A 22,385-nucleotide genomic window follows, 5' to 3' on the forward strand; every position below is an offset into this window, starting at 1 on the left:
GCCATTTTTTGGTTGCAGCCGTCATTGTTGTTTGGCGGGTCCAGGCTGGGGATTCGAACCCGTCACCTTAGGTGTACGTGGCTGGAGCCTTAGCCGGCTGAGCTATAGGCGCTGAGCCAAGTCCAGAACTTCTTTGCTTAGTTTCTTCTTGGAGGATCTATCCAATACTGCCAAAGGTGTGTTAAAGTCTTCAACTATTATGGTGCTGGAAGATATTGCATGTTCATGTCTGTTAGGATCTCCCTTATAAATTGGGGAGCATTTTGTTTGGGCATATAAATGTTAATAATTGATATCTCATCATGTTGAGTATTTCCCTTAACAAATATGAAGTGACTATTCTTGTCTTTCCTTACTTTTGTTGTTTTAAAGCCTAATGTATCTAGAAATATAATTGCAATCCTGCTTTTTTTCTATTTTCCATTTTCCTGGATTAATGTTGTCCTTCCTTTCACCCTGAGTCTGTATTTATCCTTTAAGGTAAGGTGAGATTCTTGTATGTAGAAGATATCTGGCTTGAGTTTTTGTATCCAATCAGCCAACTCTTGCCTCTTTAGTGGATAATTTAAGCATTTGTGTTAATTGAGAGTATTGATAAGCCTGGTAGTATTTTGGGTGTCACATTTTTTGAAAGACCAGTGGATGTTTTTAATCCCTTTGTCACTGTGGAAGTTGGGTTTTGGTCAATAATTTCTGAGTGAGTTTACTTTGGTGGTAGAATATTGTGGTGGTCATAATGGAGGGTAGGTCTGAGAACATCATGAAGAGCTGATTTATTTATGGCAAATTTCTTCAACGTGTGAATGTCATTAAAGTATTTGACTTCTCTATCACAAATGAAACTCAGTTTAGCTGCTCACAGGATCCTGGGCTGAAAGTTGTTTTGTTTTAGGAGATTGAAGGTTGATGACCATCCTCTTCTGGCTTGAAAAGATTCAGCAGAAAGATCTGTAGTCTTTCTAATATTGTTCCCCTTGTAGGTTATGATTTTCTTATGTTTGGCTGCTTCCAGGTTTTTCTTTTTCATATTAATTTTGGTAAAGTTAATTACAAAGTGTCTAGAGGGTGCTTTATTTGGATTGAGTCAGGCTGGAGTTCTGAAACTGCTATCTGAATTTCAGTATCTCTTGCCATGTTTGGAAATTTTTCCTCTAAAATCTCCTTTCATCTATGCCTTTCAGATAATTCTCATAACCTTCAGGATTTCCAATAAGGCAGATGTTTGCTTTTTTGGAGTGGTCCCACAACTCTCTGAGGGAATGATCTGTCTTTGCTCTCCATTTCTCTTTGTCTTTGAGCATTTGGGAGTGTTCAAAAGCTTTGTCGTCAATGTCCTAGATCCTTCCTTTTGACTACTCCATCCTATTAGTGAGGGATTCTACTGTATTTCTCAAGTCTTTGAAGGATGCAACTTATTGTCACAATTTATCAAAATCTTTGGTGATTTTATCTTTGAATTCATTGACGTCTTGAGCCAACTTTTGAATCACTCCTTGAACTTCTAATTCCAATTTTACTTCAATTCTGTTAATCTTTGCTGTCCAAATTCTGGACTAATTTCTGACATCTCGAGCATTTGTTTATGAATAGGATCTTCTGTTGCATCTCCTTTGTCACACCTTGGGGGAATTGATCTACTCTGGTTATTCATGTTGCCTGAGTTTTTCCTCTGCTTCCGCCCCATGGTTATTTTTCACCATTTGTTTAGAGAGGCTGGTAAGGTGGAATTAAATTGAGGGCTCCTTGACATGTAATTAATCAGCCCTTTACCAGAGTGGTAAGGCTAGTGACTGCGGCTTTTCCCCTACAGCTTTACCAATGTCCTGTTCAGTACTACAGACTGAGAATCTGGGGACCTGCTTGGTATGATGGGGCTAGGTGGGTGTGTCTTGTATTTAGCTAGACTCTGACCAATCCTAGTGGATCAGTGACTTTGGGTTGAAATCTCAGCTGAGAAGCAATTAAGACACCCTGCCCCCCGCTGGCATTCACTGTGAGAGTAGGATCAGAGCCTCCCTCTACAAAACAACCCAGGTATAACCTTGGGGGAGCCCCTAGCTGATTGGCCCAGATCAAGAATTCCAAACCAATTGTCCTAGTCAGCACAAACACAGATCAATTGGGAGAGTTCAAAAAGTCCCCAGCAACTGGACGGCAGGGCTCTATTGGCAGCTCAAGTTTGACTCACTCTGGTGGTCAATGGAGTCAGAAAGGCCCACCAAGCAAAAGAATTATTCCAAGGGGCTGGTCTTCTTTTCCCAATTTGCATCACCTTCACCCCCAGTCACTGGTTACCCCAGAGGGCTGCAGCCCAGTTCTCTCTAATACTCAAGTACACCAAAAATTTGCACCTAAGTCAAAGAGGAGACAATGCCTCCCCGACTGGGCCATCGCATTGTGTGATCTACAGATGACACTAGTTCAGGACTGATTCCCTCTGGTGATCATTGGAAACTGGATAGTGTTTCACCTGTGTCTGTGCCCAGCCAGGGGTTACCTTGGAGGAGTCTTGTTCTCTCTCTCTGAGACCATGGCTCTGCCTTGGCCACCCTTCACCTCTCGAACCCCTGCAGGTTAGGTTAGGTTTTCCCCACGTGTCACAGGACAGGGGATGTTTCTCTCCCAAATTTAACACCAGTGGGAGGGACCATGGAACAGCCACCACTGTCAGGGGTGTTGCTGCTGGTCTGATGTCTTGCTGTGTGTAGGTCACAGGAGTGAGGTGGAGCTGGAGGGCATTGCCACAGGCACCAAGGGTCACAGGAGCCTGGCGGGGAGCCAGAGGGTGGAGCTGCCTACCATAGGTGCTGGGCTACAGGAGTCCAGGGGAGTTGTCAGCCAAGGGCCATGGGTCACAGGAGCCAGGCAGGAGTGGCTGACAGTGGGTCTCATGTTGCAGGAGCCAGGCAGGGAGCTGGGGGGCAGAGTCTCCAGCTGTGGGCCACATAGTCTCAGGAATCGGGTGGGGTACTGGGGAGCCAGTGGAAGGTGCTCTGTGGGTAGTAGAAGTGGGTGGGGTGCCTCTGGCACCCACCACAGTCCCTGATGTTCGGTGGCTGCGTCCTTTACTATGCTGTTTCAAACAAGGGGCAAGTCTCTCTCCCCTTGTGACTCTCCCCCTCTATTAAAGTTTTAGTTTCAGCACAACGTCCCCACAGCTCATGAAATGCCCCACCCTAGCAAAAATCTGCCAAACACTCTGGATTTTTCAGGGGGTAGTCTTCCCAACCACCAGGAGGGAGGATTGGGAGTTCAGGAAGGTAGAAAGAATTTTAGATCAACTTTTGGCCCAGGCAAGAGACTGTCCTGGCTTGTGGTGGTATCTCTCTGTAGAGGGCATCTGGACCCTCAGTCGTTCTCTCCCTTCTGTTCTCTACTCACCTCATGCTGCTCTCATTGGGGGAGAGGGGAAGGATTTCCGTCCTCTTTGGGATGGGTTTTGTACCTGAAATTTGTTTCCCTGGGGTCCGAGCTTGCCTCAGCAGGGGTAATGCAGACCTATCAATCCTCTCTCTCAGCTCAGCTCCTGATCTTCTGCTTTATTGTGTTGTTTCTGTCCATTATTTCTCCCTCTGGACCGGAGCCTCTGCTGAAAGCTGGCTTCAGTCAGCCATCTTGCCTCTTCCATCTTCCTTTCCCTTTCCCTTTCCCTTTCCCTTTCCCTCCCCTTTCCCTTCCCTTTCCCTTTCCTTTCTTCTTTCCCTCAAGGTGTCACCCTAGGTAGAGTGCTGTGGAATCAGAGCTCACAAGCAACCTCCAACTCCTGGGCTTAAGCGATTCTCTTGCTTCAGCCTCCCAAGTAGCTGGGACTATAGGTGCCTACTACAATGCCCAGCTATTTTTTGGTTGTAGTTGTCATTGTTGTTTGGCAAGCCCAGGCTTTGTTCAAATCTACCAGCTCTGGTGTATATGGCTGGTGCCTTAACCCTTGACTTACAGGCACTGAGCCTCTTCCACATTTCTGTTGTTCTTTTTGTTGTTATTTGAAGTTTAATGTCCTGTTTGTTTATTTGAGATTTTTCTCTTTCTCTTTTTTTTTAATTTTTTTTTTTTTTTTTTTAGATGGCGCATCAAGCTATCCCCCTGGGTAGAGTGCCATGGCATCACAGCTCACAGCAACCTCCAACTCCTGGGCTCAAGCGAGTCTCCTGCCTTAGCCTCCCAAGTAGCTGGGACTACAGGCGCCCACCACAACACCCGGACATTTTTTGGTTGCAGCCGTCATTGTTTGGTGGGCCCGGGCTAGATTTGAACCCGCCACCTTAGGTGTATGTGGCTGGCGCCTTCTTTCTCTTTTTTTTAATATAAACATTTATCATTCCCTCTTAGAACTTGTTTGCTGTATCCCATAAGTTTTGATGTGTTCTTCCAAATTAATTTGTCTTAATATATCTTTTAAATTCCTCTTTTTGTTTACTTCTTTGACTCATTCATTATGCAGGAGCTTGCTGTTTAATTTCCACTTATTTGAGTATTTCCAGTTTTATTACTGCTGCTGATATATAGTTTTATATCATTGTAGTCAGAAAGATACATGAGGAGGTTTCTACTTAAATTTAGTATGACTTGTTTTGTAGCCGATGATCTATCCTGTAAATATTCCATGTGTGCTTTATAAGAATGAGTATTCTGTTCATTAGGCCCATTTCGTGTAAGGTATATTTCAAGTCTATTGTTTAGTTATTGACTTTCTGTCTGGATGATCCATCTATTGTTGAAATTGAAGTACTGAAGTACTAAAATCCTGTTATATTGTTGTTTATTTCTCTCTTCAGGTCTGGTAATGTTTGCATTATATAGGTATTTTCTCTTCTGTTGACTCCATATTTATAATTTTTTATATCCTCTTGATGATTAGACCCCTTTATCATTATATAATGGCCTTCTCTGTCTCTACTGACAGTTTTTGACTTAACATCTATTATCCAACATCTAAATTTAGCTATCCTTGCTTTCTCTTGGCTTCCATTTACATGGAGTATTTTTTTCATTCCTTAATTTTCAATCAGTATATTTATTTTTTAAGACAGGGAAGATGTTAATCAAAACCCACCAGTGAAGTGGGTAGCTTGGGTCTCTAATGAAGCATTCAGGTTTTGAAGCATAGGTCAGTAATTGTGTACGAGAGTCTACACCTCTATATACAAATTAAAGGATCAGACCACAACTTTTTAATGTTTAAAGTAAAATAAGTGTCACTATAAAAGCAGTACCTTTGTGACATTTTAACTTTAGTATTCTTCTTCCTTACCCTCTCCTTCAACAGAATCCACACCAATCTCCTCATAATCGTTCTCAAGGGCAGCCATGTCCTCGTGGGCCTCAGCAAACTCTCCTTCTTCCATTCCCTCACCCATACACCAGTGAACAAAGGCATACTTGGCATACATCAGGTCACGCTTGTGGTCCAGGGGAGCTTGGGCCTCAGCAGTGGCTATGCCATTGCTCAAAATGTACACAGCTCTCTGTACCTTGCCCAGGTCTCCACCACCTACTACAGTGGAAGGCTGGTCATTGATACCAACCTTGAAGCTAGTGGGAAATCAGTTTACAATCTGTATGGTACGCTTGGTCTTGATGGTGTCAGTGGCAGCATTGACATCTTTGTGTACCACACCACCATGGTACAACAGGCAGTAATCCATGGTGAGGGTCATATTTCATCATCTGGTTGGCTGGCTCAGAGCAAGCATTGGTGATTTCTGCTACAAAAAGCTGTTCATGTTAGGTTCCTCAGCAGAGATCACAGGCACGTATGTGGCCAGTGGGAAGTGGATGTGGGGATAGGTTACCAGGTTGGTTTAGAATTCTTTCAGGTCAATATTCAGGGCTCCACCAAATCTGAGGGAAGCAGTAATGGAGAACAAAATGTGACCTATCAACCTATTCATGTTATTATAGGTTGGGTACTCAATATCAAGGTTTCTACTACAGATGTCATAAATGGCCCCATTGTCTACTATGAAGGGACAATTAGAGTGCTCCCAGGTGATATGGGTGGTGAGTATGGAGTTGTAGGGCTCAACTACAGCTGTGGATACTTGGAAGGCTGGATAAATGGATAATTTCAGCTTGTACTTTTTGCCATAATCAACAGAGAGGTGAACCCAGAACCAGTTCCTCCATCAAAGCTATGGAAAACCAAGAAGCCCTGAAGACCTGTGCACTGGTCAACCAACTTAGGAATTTTGTCCAAGACTAGGTCAATGATCTCCTTGCCAATGGTATAGTGCCCATGGGCATAGACAGTGGCAGCATTTTCCTTTCATGTGTTGAGCTGTTCAGTGTGGAAAAGCTGGTGGTAGGTACCAGTGTGAACTTCACTGATGACTGTGAGTTCCAAGTCTAGAAACACTGCCCTTGGAATATGCTTGCCAGTGCCTGTCTCACTGAAGAACATGTTGAAGGAGTCATCTTCTCCCCCAGTGGTCTTGGCACTTGGCATATGGCCATTGGGATGGATGCTGTGTTCCAGGCAGTAGAGATCTCAGGAGGCATTGCCAATATGGACACCAATCAACGTGGATGGAGATGCACTCCTGCCTGGTTGCTGCTTCATGGCTGCTGAGCAGATGGTGAGACAAAGAGGAGAGGTGTTGCTTCTTACAGCATGACTCTTAGGGGGTCAATGTAAGAGAACCTGCCCAGTGCATGTTTCTGAAGGTGAAGTGACTCTTTTGTTATCAACAGATACAGTAGGACCTCTTTAAGTTGACCACTCAAAGGACTGTTAACAAATTGGTTAACATAAGAGGAGGGCACCATAAGGAACTAGGGCTACTATAATGATACATACGTGTGGTGCATATCTGTGAGATGGTCAATGTAGGAAAGTGGTCAGCTATGGAGGTTCTACTATAGTGGGTTTTGTTTGTAAATCCATTCAGGCATTCTGTGTTCTTTCATTGGAGAATTGAATCTATTAAAGTAATTATTAAAAGATAAATATTTGCTGTTGACATTTTATTAGTTATTTTCTGACTCTTTTTATAACCCTTTTCTCTTCTCTGTTGTTACAGTAGAACCTCCATAGTTGACCACATCCCTACATTGACCACCTTCTTATGTTGGCATAATTTTCTTAATTTGGACATATACTACATGTATGTATCAGTACCATAGGTCTATTTCCTTATGCTGACCACCTTTGTATGTTGACTAACTTATTATGATCCCTTGGGTGGTCAACTTAAAGAGGTTCTACTGTATTTCTCTTTGTGATTTGATGATTTCCTATAGTGACATACTATGATTCATTTCTCTTTATCTTTTTTTTTTTTGAGGGGTATCTACTATAGGTCCTCCTGCTTTGAAGTTATTGTGATGTTTATGTAAAACATCTTAATGTTCTACTAATCTATTTTAAGCTGTTCTAAACTTAACTTAGGTCACAGAAAAAAGTTATACACTTCTAATCCTCCCTCATTTTATGTCTTTGATGTCACAGGTTACATTTTAATAATACGTATTCTTTAACAAGTTAATGTAATTATAGTTATTTTTAATAATTTTTCTTCTATCTTTAGAGTTATAAGCAATTTATTTACATACTACCATTATAGTACTACAATATTCTAAATTAGACTATATATTTACCTTTACAAGAAAGATTTATACTTTCATATTACTTATTAGTGGCCTTTTTTTTCAGCTTGAAGAAATCACTTTAGCATTTCCTGTGAGATAGGTTTAGTGGTGCTGAACTCCTTTAACTTTGTTTGTCTGCAAAAGTCTTTATTTCTCTCTCATTTCTGAGGGATATCTTTCTGAGTAAAGTATGTTTGGTTGACAGGTTTTTGTTTTCTTTCAGTACTTTGAATATATCATCCCACTCTTCCATAGACTACAAAGTTTCTGCTGAAAAAATCTGCTGATAATATTGTTAATAGTCCCTTCTATGTGACATACTTCTTTTATTTTGCTGCTTTCAAAATTTTCATTTGTCTTTGGTTTCTGTATTTTCATTATAATGCAGCTTGGTGAGCTCTTCTTTGGCTTACATTTGGCTAGGAATTTCTGAGCTTTCTATATGTCAATGTTTTTATCTTTCTTCAGATTTGGAAGTTTGGGGCCATTATTTCTTTAAATAAGCTTTATTTCCTTTTCCCTGTCTCTTCTTCTGCAATTTCTAAATTTTGTGAATTTTAGCTCTCTATATTGTGTCCCAGAGATCTTGTAGTATTTCTTTGTTCCTTTTTCTTATTTTGTTTTCTCCTCTGACTTATTTCAAATAATCTGTCTTTGAATCTACTTGTTCTTCTTCTGCTTGATCTTGTTTAAGTTTTCATTTTGTTTTTGTATGTATTTTTTAATTTTGTTAAATTAATGATCCATGTTCTCTTTAATTTACTGAGCTTCTTTAGGATGATTATTTTCAATTATTTATCAGGCACTTCATGGATCTACAACTCTTTGGGATCAGTCATGGGAAGTTTATTATGTTTCTTTGGTGGTATTATGTTTCCCTGATTCTTCCTAATTCTTATAGTCTTGCAAAATAATTTTACTTAGAAATAATTTCCTACTTACAGAAATGATGAAAAATAATAATAGTATAATAGATGGTACAGTAGCCATCTACCATTTACCCAGATTCATCTGTTGTTAACATTTTATCACTTTTGTTTTATCTATGGATCATGTCCTCCCTGTCTCTCCTGACTCTTCTCTTCCCTTCTCTCTATATGCATATATATATGCACATACTCACATGCATATATTCACACTTTTTTATTGGTCATAAATGTTTAACTTGTGTACATCTTGGGGTCCTTATCTCTAAATACTTCAATATATGTTTTCTAAGGAATGTTTGATGGAGATAACTTGATGCTAGGATGTTGTTATTCCTTTACCTATTTATTATATTTATTCAGCTTTCTTAGCTATTCTCAGTGGCAGAGTTTATCTAAAAGAACATAGTCTGCCATTGCCAGAATTAGAATTTCTAATCCTTCTCATTTTATGAATGAATACCAGAGTTTTGACATGTTGTTTTACTATTGGTAGGGCCAGTGTCCTCTCACACTACCCTTCATTTTTTTGTAATTTCCTTACTACTGCTACTTATTCATTTTTATAAGAACTTTATAATCAGTTTGTCTAGTTACCAAATAATTTCTTTTAGTAAATCATACCATTACATTATTAACTAAAGAACATTGGCATTGTTATTATTTTAATATTAATAAAATAGACCCTGTATTTCCATTTCTTTAAGACTTTTTGGGTGGATAATCAGTAGCCTTTCCCTTTCCTTTTATTCCTCTGCCCACAGCAAGATGGATTCTGGATATACTCAGAATATTGTAACAATCACCTGGACGCCTGTATGGAACTGTCCAAGCTGATGAAAGACAGCCGTTACCAGCACTTCTTTGAGGCCTGTCGCCTTTTGCAGCAGATGATTGACATTGCTATTGATGGTTTCCTTTTGACTCCAGTGCAAAAGATCTGCAAGTACCCCTTACAGTTGGCTGAGCTTCTCAAGTATACTGCCCAAGACCACAGGTAAGAGATTAAGGGAGGTGGGAGTGAGGGAACGAATTCCTCTACATGTTAGCTTTATTGACAATGTATGTCCTTTTGCCTTTTCTGGGCTTCTGTTGGCTTATAGGAAAGTAGGATGATATATTCTTGTTTACTGCACTAGGCTATTGTATGTATAAAGTGAGGGAGTGCTTTTGAGAGTTACTTTTAAAGTGATACATCAGTATGCACACAAAATCATTATTCACCATCATTATCATACTATTAGGCCTTACCTTCAGGGAGTTTGTAGTCTAGTCCTTAGCCCTGAGTTCAGCCAAATGAATCAAGTCTTATTCAATAATTGTTCAACTATATATTCCACTCTGCTTGATAGATTCAAATTTTGTAGTGACAGCCTTTCCAACTTGTACCAAACCTGAATTCCTTCTGTATGGCTATATCCTTGACCTTCTTTAGCCTTTTTCACCTTCCTCTGCACCACCACAGCCATAATTTTCCCTTATATACAGAGTATGCTAGAGGAAAATAGACTTGAGTCTTCTTTGGAAGTTTTTCCAAAGTTTTTAAGTATTTCAAGAATACCAACCCAATAAGGACCAAGGAGTTTATCTTTCTCTGAATGGAAATTATGCTCTTCACCTGCTATCAGCAATATACATGATGGAGTAATCTCAGACAATAGGGATGGCCTACAATAAACCATCCTCACTCATTCATATACCTTACTTCATGACTCAGCACCCCCAACCTGTTTGTAGCCTGCCTTTATGATTTTAAATCTCTGGTCTTAGACTTGTTGGGCCAGCTCTTGGCTCTTCCTCAGACTGAGCACTCTAAGAACAAAGAAAGCCTTTGCCCCATTTTCTTTAGCTTTCTGCTTGATTCTTATTCAGCCTGCTTTCTACTTTCATTTGGCTTCATTGCCTAGTTTTCTTAGTTCTGACTTCTAGACATAGATGCATGTGGGCCAGTTGGTTTGGTCGATGCCAAGCATCACAGCTGAGCCCCGGGCTCATTTCTGAGTTGATATTACTTTCTTTATAATGGGTCATGTGCTTCAGTGGTTCAGGAGCCCTAGGCAGATTTCAGATTTTGACCCAAATGTAGTGGCCTTGTTCTCTCCTTTTTTGGAGTAACAAGGATAGCAATAGCTGTGTCTTCCACACTTTTTTGGCTGTGAGGGAGGCAAGAGGAGCAGGAACTTACAAAGGAAGATTCTGTTTCCTCTTCCCTAAGGCAGTTTACTAGTCTGAAGGTAGTAAGAGTGCTCCTTAAACATAAAATTTGGAAGTGACTTGAACAGACTTAATATAGCCTGTTGCCAGAACTGAGTTCCACAAATTTTCTAAGGATATTTTCTCTTATGAAAGTTAGTAATACATTGAATCTCTACTGAAATTAAGATATTTGGAAATGAAAAAAAAATACATATGGCAGAATTTTGGAAAGACCCTCCTTTCTCATCATATTTCTTTATTCTATGGCTGAAAAAATGGAAAACTAGAAAGGAAGAATGATACACCCAATCTGTGGAAAATCAAGGACACAAAGCATGTGCATTGGTCTGAGAGTCTAGTTTTTTAAAGAGCTCTCTAGGTAATTTTTGTGCCCAAGAAGGTTTATGAGCCATTGCAACAACCAGTCTGGAAAGTCTTCCTCCTGTCCTGTCAGTCTGTGGTGTCATGAGCCTAAATGACCTCCAAAGTTGTATTACATGGTGCTAAGTGACCAAAATTAGCAACTATTGAACCTGTAGCTCAATGGAGCAGCTGTCATTCTGACCAGTGGTTTTAAAACTGGATATTCAAATAGTGGTTCTCAAATGTTGTTATATCACAGCTCCTCACCTACCTACTTCCTGAGTATTTGTTCCATGGAACCTAGCAGTAGGCTTTAAAAATCATATTTATGGACTCATAATATTCACTAGGTAAATTATATGCTATATAATTTATCTTAAGAGTCCCAGAAAAAACAATATTTTAAAGCATAGCCCAAAGCTATGTTAGTTTCTTAAGCCAGAACAACCGCAGGGCTTTGGTGTGTTTGGTGGGAGCTAGCAAGATGGACATTTGCATGAGATTTGGCATTTTTATGCTCCCTCGCCTTGTGATTGGAACTCCTGCTTCAAATCTTTATTGACATCTTACTCCCTCGTCTTCTCCCTTATTACCCTCTGGGCTCCAGAATGCTGATGGAATAGCTTAGGCAGTGGTAGACTACATAAATCCCTATCCCTCTTAAGGGTGACTTGTGGGGCCCAACACTACCTTCCAGGGCAAGGGAAACCCCTCTTGGCATACCTCAGGAGGCTCTACTAAGGTAATAGCTTCTGCTATGCATATATATCAAGGTAAGAGAATTGGATTTGAAAGCAGTTAGAGACTGCTGCCTGCTTGGAGGCTTAGTCAGGTCGTCAGGTAGGTAGGCCTGAAATTCAGGTAGTCAGAGTGGCCTCTAAGATAGAAGATTAGATAGAAAGTGATAAATGTAGAGTAATACTGCATTTGTAGAAGGGTAGGAAAGGTGACATACTTTCCCATCCCACCATCCTTAAGCTTACAAGATGCAAGACTCCATATAAGAGATTAGCTGACACATATAGAACTAAAAAGTCTTGGTTCTGACACTTGCCCTAATAGGGGCCTTGGTCCAGACCTCATCTGAGGGTCCAGAGGCTCTGGCCAAGGTCCAGACTACACCATAACTATTTTCTTCTCTCACCTGCAAAGCTAATGGAACAGGTTAGAAATGAGTACATTACCCTTCTAGTTGTTGTAAGAAAGGAAGCCAGGCAAAAAACAGACAGTATAGGACAGTGCAGTGATGAATCTATGACAGGAAAGTACTCAAGGTCAGACAGAGGTAAGAATATTCCCATGCCAGTACTATACAATGGAACTTTCTGCATTGATGTAAATGTTCTGTACCTGTGCTGGCCAATACAATGTACCAGCTACATATAGCTATTGAGTACTGAGAAACACAGCTAGCATAACAGAAAGACTAAATTTTATTTCATTTTAATTAAATATGGTGAGTGACTACCATGTTGGACAGTATGGCTCTATGGTTTAATTCCCAGAAAGTGGCTTAAGGCACATATGTCCTCTAGTCAGAGAAAGGAAAGCACAGGGGATAGAAAATGGTTCCAAATATTAGGAATACTTACTTATGTTAGCAGCTTCTGTGATGAAATCTCCCCTTCTATCATAACCATGGGAGCAGGCTCTGACAGTCTCGCCAGAGAGAAACTTTTATAGTATTGGAGAGCACAAAGTTGGAACAACTAACTGTAAAAGGACTAAATGTAACAACAACAAATATAAAGTTTTAAAATTTGATCTAAGATAAGAAATCAATAGCCCATGGACAGGCAGGTACAGCTTTTAGGAAACATGTTTTGAAGAGACTTAGGAAGTATTAGTTGACCATAAACTCAATATGAGTCAGCAGTGGGATTCAGAAGAAAAGCTGATAATGGCTAACATTCATTAATGATCAGAACAAAGAAGACTTTTCTGACAGATTTGTCTTAAGACAGAATAAACTAGATAGGAAGAGTAGTGAGAAGCCTATCACAGAAGGAGATAAAATGCAATAGAATTTGAGAGCTACAGTTCTGACAGATTGGATCAATGCATGCTAGCAAAGAATAGGTATTGCATAGCTTCTAGCCTGGCAGTTAGAACTCTCTTCACTGGGCCATTGTGTGGTTCACCATTCCACTCTTCAATGTATTAAGAAAGAAAAAAGGCAAATGTTGCATATCTTCTTTTTCTCCCTTTTTCTAAATTGTGGTAGGAGATTAAGCAAATTAGTGACCACAAGGCACTTTTAGCCTTTCTAGGGAAAGGTGGTAACACTAAGGGGTAATTCATCCTCTTGTCTTCTCAGTTTATTTTAGCTCCACTGAATGACTGAAATCTAACTTTCAGTCTGCCTTTCACAGAAGCCATTCAATTGGAAATAAGATCAGACAAGCCAGAGAAAAATGAGCAGGATGTGTAACTCTCAGCACTTGGGCTATTCAGAGTCCCAGAAAGCAGGCCTAAGGATTATACTTCAGGGACTAGGGGTTTTGCAAGGCATCCCATTGATGTCTGTACGAGAAAAATATTTTACTTATAATGATAATATTGTTAACATTTATTATGAGCCAAGAATAAAACTGTTTACATGCATGATTGCATTTAATTTATTAAACCCTCAATAAATTCTACTATGATTCTCCTCATTTTATAGATGAGGAAACTGAGTCAGTAAAAAAGTGGGTGAGATTTACCAAAGGCCTCACTGCTACTCAGTGACAAAAATATGTTTTAAGCCCACAAAGTCTGCTTTCACACTCTGTGTTCTAAGTACTGTGCTACATTCTATCACTATATTGTGCAGGAGGAAGGGTTAGGATATTATTTCCCAGTGATTGAGGTAGAAGCTCCCTAGAAATAGATGGTAGGAGAGATGTTAAGGTTGTCTGGACTGTGCTGTGTGTAAAGCTCCCTTCCTGGTTCTTGGCTGGTTGTATCAGATAAGACACAGAAACAGGGCTATATAAAACAAGAGGTCCATTTCTCTCTTGTGTGAAAGAAGTTTGCAAGTGGAAGATCTATGCCTTGGTATGGTGGCTCTATGGTCATCAGAAACTCATAGCTTTCTGCTATCCTATTTCTAGGGCTTAGGCCTTGTTCCCATGGTCCAATATGGCTACTAGAGCTTCAGCCATCACATCCACATTCCAAGCATTAGGATTGAGTAAGGGCTAATGAAGGGTATGCTCTCTTCCTTAGAGGTGATTTCTCAGAAGTCCTACCCAGCACTTTTGTTTTTCATATCAATTGATGAAATTTAGTTCCATAATCATCCCTGCTAAAACAAAGGATAGGAAATGTAGTCTTTAACTGTAGGTGGCATGGGTTTCCATCTGAAAATCAAAGGTCTGTTATTAAGGAGGAAGAGGACGGTGGATGTTAGATTGACATCTAGCATGTTAGTTCTATGGCACATTGGCTCATTCAACGTTCACTCTTGTGTCTTTACAGTGACTACAGATATGTGGCAGCTGCTTTGGCTGTCATGAGAAATGTGACTCAGCAGATCAATGAACGCAAGCGACGTTTGGAGAATATCGACAAGATTGCCCAGTGGCAAGCTTCTGTACTAGATTGGGAGGTAGGACCCTTCCAAATAAGGGGGTTGGAGAGTCTGAATAACTTGGCAAAAGTTTACTATGTTAGCAAAGGATGGAGTAAGATGAATTATATTTGAAGAACAAGAGGAAGGGTTTAAATTAGACTCAAGGCAAAAATTCTTGCTAATGAGAGGTGCTTAGTATTTGAGTAATTTCTAAGAACATTTGAGAAATTTTTGTGGCAGGCATTGTGGTGTGTGCCAATAGTACCAGCTACTTGAGAGGCTAAGGCAAGAGGATTGCTTGATCCCAAGAGTTTGATGTTGCTGTGAGCTATGATGCCATAGCACTCTACCAAGGGAGATTGAATGAACTTCTGTCTCAAAATGAAAGAAAGAAAGAAGGAAAGGAAGAAGTAAGGAAATAAAGAGAAAGAAAGAAAGAAGGGAGGGAGGGAAGGAAGGAAAGAAGGAAAGAGAGAGAGAGGATGAGGAAGGAAGGAAGGAAAGAAGAAGGGAGGGAGAGAGGGAAGGAAGGAAGGAAGGAAAGAAAGAAGGAAGGAAAAAAAGAGGAGAGAGAGGGAGGGGAGAAAGGAAGGGACGGGAAGGGAAGGGAAGAAGAAAGGAAGGAAGGAAGGAGAAGAGGGGAGGGGAGGGGAGGTGAGTGGAGGGGAGAGGAGAGGAGAGGAGAGGAGAGGAGAGGAGGCGGCTCTGAACAAACTTTGCAAATCAAAAAAAAAAAAATAAAGAGAAGTAGTGCTTTGTTGTCTCTGGTACCCTTTTGCTTCCCAAGATGTTGGAAAAAACAGAGTGACTGTCTAAATCATCTGCAGTTTCATTTATCAAATGAAAAAAAGATGAGACATAAGGGGATCCTTCAGTGCTTAATCTCTCTTGGAGAGAAATTTGGAGGGTTGGTGGCATGCAGCCAATAGGTATCTGCTCAATAAATCAGAGCACTTGTCTGCGTGTGGCTTATGCCTATAATCCTAGCACTCTGGCAGGCCTTGGTGGGTAGAGCACCTGAGCTCATGAGTTTGAAACCAGCCTGAGCAAAGTAAGACTCCATTTCTACTAAAACTAGAAAAACTGGCCAATGTCGTGGTGGCACCTATAGTCCTAGATATTTGGGAGGTTGAAGCAAGAGGATTGCTTGACCCTGATAATCTGAGATTGCTGTGAGCTATGATGCCATAGCACTCCACCCAGGGTGACTAAGTGAGACTCTATCTCCCCCATCCCCCCAAAAAAAAATCAGAGCTAGAGAGAAAGAAATCTTGTTTTATGTCAGGGCCTGAATTTGGCCTCAGCTTACTCCATTAATATTCTAGGAAAATGTGCCCAACTCCAGTTACCATATATGGGGACTAGGAGTTCCTAAAGTACCCCTACTTTTGCCCCATCCCCCAAGTTTCCTGAAAAATAAATGGATGAGTGAAAGTATCACCCATCCCTCTAGGTAGCAATCAGTACATTACAGCAATTTAGGAGAGCAGCAAGGAGAAGAACCTGATTCCAGAATACTATAGTTTCTGGGAAATTTCCATTTCTGATTTCTCTGAAGCTGAGGTTTGGTTGAGCTGTCAATTTGCCTCCTTTCACACTCATTAAATCCACATGAAAGGAAGGGAAAGGAACATACCCCTGACATCTTCTTTTTAATCTTTCTTTTTTTTCTGGAGAATTTTAGCAGAAACCCAATATTTGGGAGCTTGATTTGGAGTGGTTGTGCTTTCCTCTTTGTGTCACCCTTTACCTCCTATCCTTATTGGGTAATTAATAACCAAAGGCCTATTCCAGTTTACCATTGGATGATTGAATTGAAAGAAATTGGAAGGAACAGAAAACCCAACATGATGCAGGTAGCAAAAGCATCTATTTAAAGGCTGGGCATAGTGGCTTGTGCCTATAATTTTAGCACTCTGGGAGGCCTAGACGGATGGATTGCTTGAGCTCACGAGTTCAAGACCAACCTGAGCAAAAGTGAAACCCTATCGCCACTAAAAATAGAAAAATTGAGGCAAAAGGATTGCTCAAGCCCAAGAGTTGGAAGTTGCTGTGAGCTGTGACACCTTGGTACTCTACCCAGAACCACAGGTTGAGACTCTGTATCAAAAAACTAAACAAAACAAACAAAACCCCACATCTATTTAAAAGCTAAGCTGGCTTGATTAAACATATTTCTGAGACTAGAAGATCAAATGTAGGGCTGGATGAATTTATTTCCCTGACATCCTGTCAGTAGGCGACACTGAAAACACACTGGATAAAAAGGATGGCATTTTTCTTGTCCTTCTTTCCCTGGATCTCCTTAGGCCACAGCCCCACATCATTTGGCCCGTAATTAGAATGGGGCAAATTTAGGCAGAATGGGGTTAATTATAATTAGAATAAATTAGAATGGGGTGAAACTTCTTCTCTGAGGTTCTGGCCCCAGGGAAAGAAGGTGAAAGCTGGCAAGGAATATCTGGGTAGTTTTTCGTAGCCACATTTCACTCAACACCCACTGATTCATTTACTAAATAGTGTCAGACCCCAGTATAGGTTCTGCAAATACCTATATTTTGCAAATATCTCCATTGAATTTATATCAATGAAAGGGAGATAAACAAACATATGTATAATATATATTGTCAGGTAGCGGTGGTGGCTATGAAGAAAAATAAAGTAGGACAACAGGCTAGAGAGTGATGGGGCTTCTACCTGAAGAGGGAACATTTGAGAAAATAACTAAAGGAGCAAACCATGTGGCTTTCATGAGGAACTACCTTTTAGGAAGAGGGAAGAGCACACACAAAGGACCTGAAATAGGGACTGTGTACTCAAGAAGCAATAGGGAGGTCAGAGTGGCCATAGTGCAGTGAATAGAGGAATAGTGGGAACAGATGAGATCAGGAAAGCAATGAGAGGTCAGATCATGTCATCATAGGACCTTGGCTTTTATTTTAAGTAAAATGAGGTCCCCTGGAGGATTTTGAGAAAATATGTGACACTAGGAGATCTATGTTTTGAGAATCTCCTCTATGCCAGGCTCTGTGCTAGGCATTGGAAATATTGAGATAAATGAGGTGTGGCCTTGGCTATCTAGTAAGGAAAGGTACATTCCTAGCAGAATAAACATTGTAAGCAAAATTCTAGAGGAGTACAGTGGAACAGAAGCCCTGTGTTGGGGGGCAGTGAGAAAGGATTTCACTTTCGGGGGCAAGACAAAGAGATGTGTAGGACTAGTGGGGCAGAGGATGTATGTTTAAGAGCTCTGAAAAATGAGAGGATTCTTTCTCTTGCATAAACAGATTTGATCATGCTCTCAAGTAGCCATGTAAAACAGGTCAAATAGGAACAGTTATATTATCTTATATAAATGAGGAAATAGTTTGAAAATTTAATCTACTTTCCAAGGACACAGTAGAAGTATTGAACCTAGAACACAGGTCTTTTGGAATTATTCACCTCAGAAATCTTCCATGAAGCTGATTGTTCCACTGGGTTGGCAGGGAGCTCATCATTTTAGTGTGGTATGCTGGTTAAAAGCATGAACTTTAGAGAGTCTGATTTCTGCCCCTTTCGGCAAATTGCTTCCAATATCACTGACCTTGGTTTGGGGACCATAACAGTGTATCATTTACTGGGTTTTTGTATTAATAAGAGACAAGATATAGCATCTAAAACACACAGTAATAGTTAAGATAATAACCATCACTTATATAGAGCCTCCTATTTTTGCCCTGACAAGTAGGTGCCTTTGTGATACAGAAATTTTCCTCTTTATTCTAGCCTTTTTCTACTCAAGGTGTACTTCCTTAAGCATTTTGTATGTGTTAATAATTCTCACAATACCAAAATGAAGTTGGTACTATTATCCCTACTTTAGAAATGAGGAAATGGAAGTATGAAAAGAATATGTGTGTTATTCAGGGTCAGTCAGTTGGGGGAACATAGAGGTGTATTTTGTCAAGTTTTCTTGCTTATTAGAATTAACATGTGGCAAGTATTTAAAATAGAATCAGAGTGACTCTGGTTGATATACTGTGTGAACCAGATAACATTGAGTAATTCTCTTGGTCTGATCATCTGCAGTTTAGCTAGTGGTACTTTTAAAAGTTATCTTAGCCATCTTTTATGGCACAGTCCACTTTTATGATTTTCTTTCATTTCATACATATCCAAAGTAGACTGTGGTATATCTTCCTACCCTGCATTAGGGTTAGATGTGGTAAACTGGTACCACTCAGCTTCCCATCCCCCTAACAGGAAAGCTGTGCACTGATCCCTAACCCTGAGGGCTTCTTCTCTCAACACTTGGCCTCCAAAGATTATGTGCTAATATATCATACCTTCTAAAAGGAGTATTTACCTTGTTGCTGGGTAATCCTGAGATGGAGCTTGGAGTCACAGCTGTATTTCTGAGCTTCTTTCAGGGTATTTTATTAGAAAACAATTCCACAGAGCTCCCCCTTTCCTTCCCCTCCCTTAGACTGGAAAAAAGTAGTATGCTGAAGATCACCATTTCCAGATGCCCTTTCCTCTGGCCTACCACACTGCATGGGCTGTATTTTCTGATTATTTATGGGAGGATTCAATGGTCCCCATCTCTTACTTTGCCTTGAAGCTTTTAGATGGAAAGCTGTGACATTAGCATCAGAATATCAGGGCTGAGACCATAAAAATTATCCTCATACACCTCATTATTATCTGGGAAATATGTGACCTGGAGAGAGAAAGGGATTGGTCTGCCAGTGAGATTTTGGTCTAGAAACAGTATAATACAGTGGAAAGGATAAGCATACTCTCTGGATCTGCTCAGATTGGAGTTGGATCATGGATCTGTAACTATCTAGCTGGGCAACCTTGGCTTATCACTTGATCTCTCTGTATCTTGAACTGTAAAGTGGGAGCAAGAATATCCGACTCCCATGGCTATTGTGAGGTTCAAATGCAATAGAGTAAAAGTATTATATCTATCACAATGTCTAACCCGTATAGGTGTTTGGGAAATATTTATTCTTCTGTATCCTGCAAACCACTCTTTGTTGTCATTATTACATAGGCCCTGGAACACTCAACCCTGTGCCCATGAGCTTTGGTTTGGTTTGCCTTGGGTTCCGTGAGTTATAAGTGTACCTGTATTACTCTCCACTGAGACGTAACCTCCTTGAGGACAGGGGCCAAGTCTGGCTTGGCATTTGACACATATGAAAACTCTGTAGAATTGAAGTAGTTAGTAGTGAGGTGTTTTGGTCCTTTTTCTGTGTCTGACTCTATGTAACAAAGAGGAGAAGTGGTTCCAGGCTCTTTGGATAATAGCCCAAGGAAGAATGTGGTTGTGAAGTTTTTTTTTTTTTTTTAACCAATATATTTTAATATACTGAGAGAAGGAAAAACAATTAGAAGAGGGTGAATGGATCGTCTTCCTCTTACTCTATTATGATCTTCCTTTCTTGCCCTCCCATGTCTCTGTACCCTTCTACTCAGGTGGGAAGCAGAGAAACTACTACCACATGAGACCCTAGCAGGGATTGAGAGAGTTAATCAGAAAAGGAGATTCATAGAGAAGGAGAGTGCATAGCAGCTGGTATCTCTAGAAGGTAACTGGCATAGAGAAACTGTAGCAATCCTGGGTGGTAGAGCTGTCATTTGGCCTCAGGCTGAAAAAGAGGATGGGTCTTCCTAGCTGATGAAGTTGTAAAGCCTTTTGAGGATTCCTAGAAGTCCCTCTTTCCCTCCTTCCCCACCAGGCCCTTTCTGACTTCCTCCTTCCCCAATATATGCTCAGCCTTGAATGTTTCTAGGCAGGAAATGTACCATCCTTCCTGCCTGGCTACCTCTCACCATCACATGTCCTTCTCAGGGTGAAGACATCCTAGACAGGAGCTCGGAGCTGATCTACACTGGGGAGATGGCCTGGATCTATCAGCCCTATGGCCGCAATCAGCAGCGGGTCTTCTTCCTGTTTGACCACCAGATGGTCCTCTGTAAGAAGGTAACCATGCCACCTTCTTCCCTGAGCGAGATGGGCACCATGGTGTACCAGCCCCTTAATGTCATACCTAAGCTCTCAACAGATTGCGCAAAAGCTATTGGGGGAAAAACAGACAGGAGACTGGCAACAGTTTGTATCAGGAACACTAGTGTGGCATGAGTATTACAGACAATGTTGACTTGTGGGCTGTGAACCTCTGTCTTTGTATCTCTTTACCTTCATGACTCTCATGGTGCTTTTTCTCAGTCCCTTCTATCCAGAGCTAATAGCCACTTGATTTGCACCAGTTATTTAAAACATTGAAATATTTCTATACCAGTTGGTAAACAAGCACTTTTCCTCATTTCTACTCTAATGGTACTGGCCAAATGGCCCCTTCATATCCAAGTCATCAACAAAGGGTCTCTTATTTTTGCCCTGAAAGGTAGGGACCTGTGTAATACGGATTTTCCCCATTATTCTACCCATTTCCCATGCAAGGTGCATTGGTTTCCCACAACTCCCAGCCATGTTCTCACCCATCCTCCCTTCTTTGTAATCCATTTGAGGAGAGGTCTTGTTCTTATCATTGACCCTTCAATAACTCTGTGAATTTTGGCTTCTTGGGCTCTTCTCCTTGATGGGAATGGACAGAGAAGCATGTGCTTTCAATGTGATCCTTCCTTATGGAATACTATTCCTCACATCTCCTTCCTAAATAAAGATAGGTAGTTCAGACAAGTTTGGGCTATAAGGACTGGCTGGGGAAAATTTTGGAACAGGAAAAGTAGAAGAGGAGGGAGGAACCAAGTGTTTAGAGTCACTTTCCAAATTTACTGTCCTGTCACTAGAAGTTATGTGATTATTCTTCCCCCCCTCTAAAGTATGTTCATGCTCAGAACTAGTCATAGAGATAGCAAACAATTAGAAACCTGGTTTATTTTAGGGTCCCCCATCCCAAACAATGCTATCTGCCAGGAAAGGGTGGGGCTACTTTAAGTATAATGTAAGACAAGGTTCTATAAGCAGTGGATATAGGAGACAGGGCCAAGACACAGAACAGTAAGGCAGAGGCTAGGAATAAAGGGTAAGAAACAAGATTAATACTAGGCTCAATTTAGGAAACAAGGGAAAGTGGAGTATCAAGATAGAGTGATGAATCAACTCTTAAGCCAGCTACTAGAAGACAGTAAGTTAAGACAGGGCTGAGGGTTCAGACCAACCAAACAGGCAGGATAGGGGAAGCAGGAAACAGGGATTAAAAAAGAGAGAGAGAGAGAGAGAATCCTTGAAGCAGACAGTTTCCCCCAGATGGGTGCTTCCTTGTTTTTAGCAAGAACCCATAGACTTTTTTCTCAGAGCAAATCCAGCCTATAACCTGGATTTACTAACTTACCTGGGTCTTCCCTTTCCTTCTCAGCCTTTTGAGTAGGATCAAAGTATACCTAGATCTTCCTCACACTAGCTTCCCAAAGCATGAGCAACTATAGGCTAATTGTTCAAAGACCATTAAAACTATCTGATCTTAGTGTTGAGATTTACATTTTGTATCCATAATAAGTCTTTTCTATTCAGCAGATAGGGAGTTAACTTCTGATAAATGATCATGGGGCCAAAAGAAAGTAGGCAAGGAGACAGATATTTTGAGTTGTGGGGGACCTTTTGTTATTGCTACAGAAGGCACTCTTCTTGAGATTGAGCTGGGAGGAATGGAAAAGGATTCTTGGAGGTGAAGATTCCTTTGACAAAGGAAATCAACAATGAAAAGGAAGGAGAAGGGCCTGGACTAGGGTAAGTCAAGCAA

At 40.7% G+C, this 22,385-nt stretch overlaps 1 protein-coding gene and 1 pseudogene across 8 annotated transcripts in view; one reads left to right on the top strand and one right to left on the bottom strand.

The window, feature by feature from the left end:
* The window catches only part of ARHGEF9 (Cdc42 guanine nucleotide exchange factor 9), a 290,995-nt gene that overhangs the window by 178,990 nt on the left and 89,620 nt on the right, over positions 1-22,385 (top strand). For all 8 annotated transcript variants that reach the window (XM_012813510.1, XM_003802991.3, XM_023508746.1 and 5 more), the window contains 3 exons: positions 9,278-9,510; positions 14,535-14,664; positions 20,471-20,602. In XM_012813510.1, the coding sequence (XP_012668964.1) occupies positions 9,278-9,510; positions 14,535-14,664; positions 20,471-20,602 (495 nt within the window). The remainder of the gene's footprint in view (positions 1-9,277; positions 9,511-14,534; positions 14,665-20,470; positions 20,603-22,385) is intronic.
* LOC100944804 lies at positions 5,231-6,650 on the bottom strand (annotated as a pseudogene).

This window comes from Otolemur garnettii, unplaced genomic scaffold (genome assembly GCF_000181295.1).
Source record: "Otolemur garnettii isolate 467f Iridium unplaced genomic scaffold, OtoGar3 scaffold00272, whole genome shotgun sequence".
Taxonomy (NCBI): domain Eukaryota; kingdom Metazoa; phylum Chordata; class Mammalia; order Primates; family Galagidae; genus Otolemur; species Otolemur garnettii.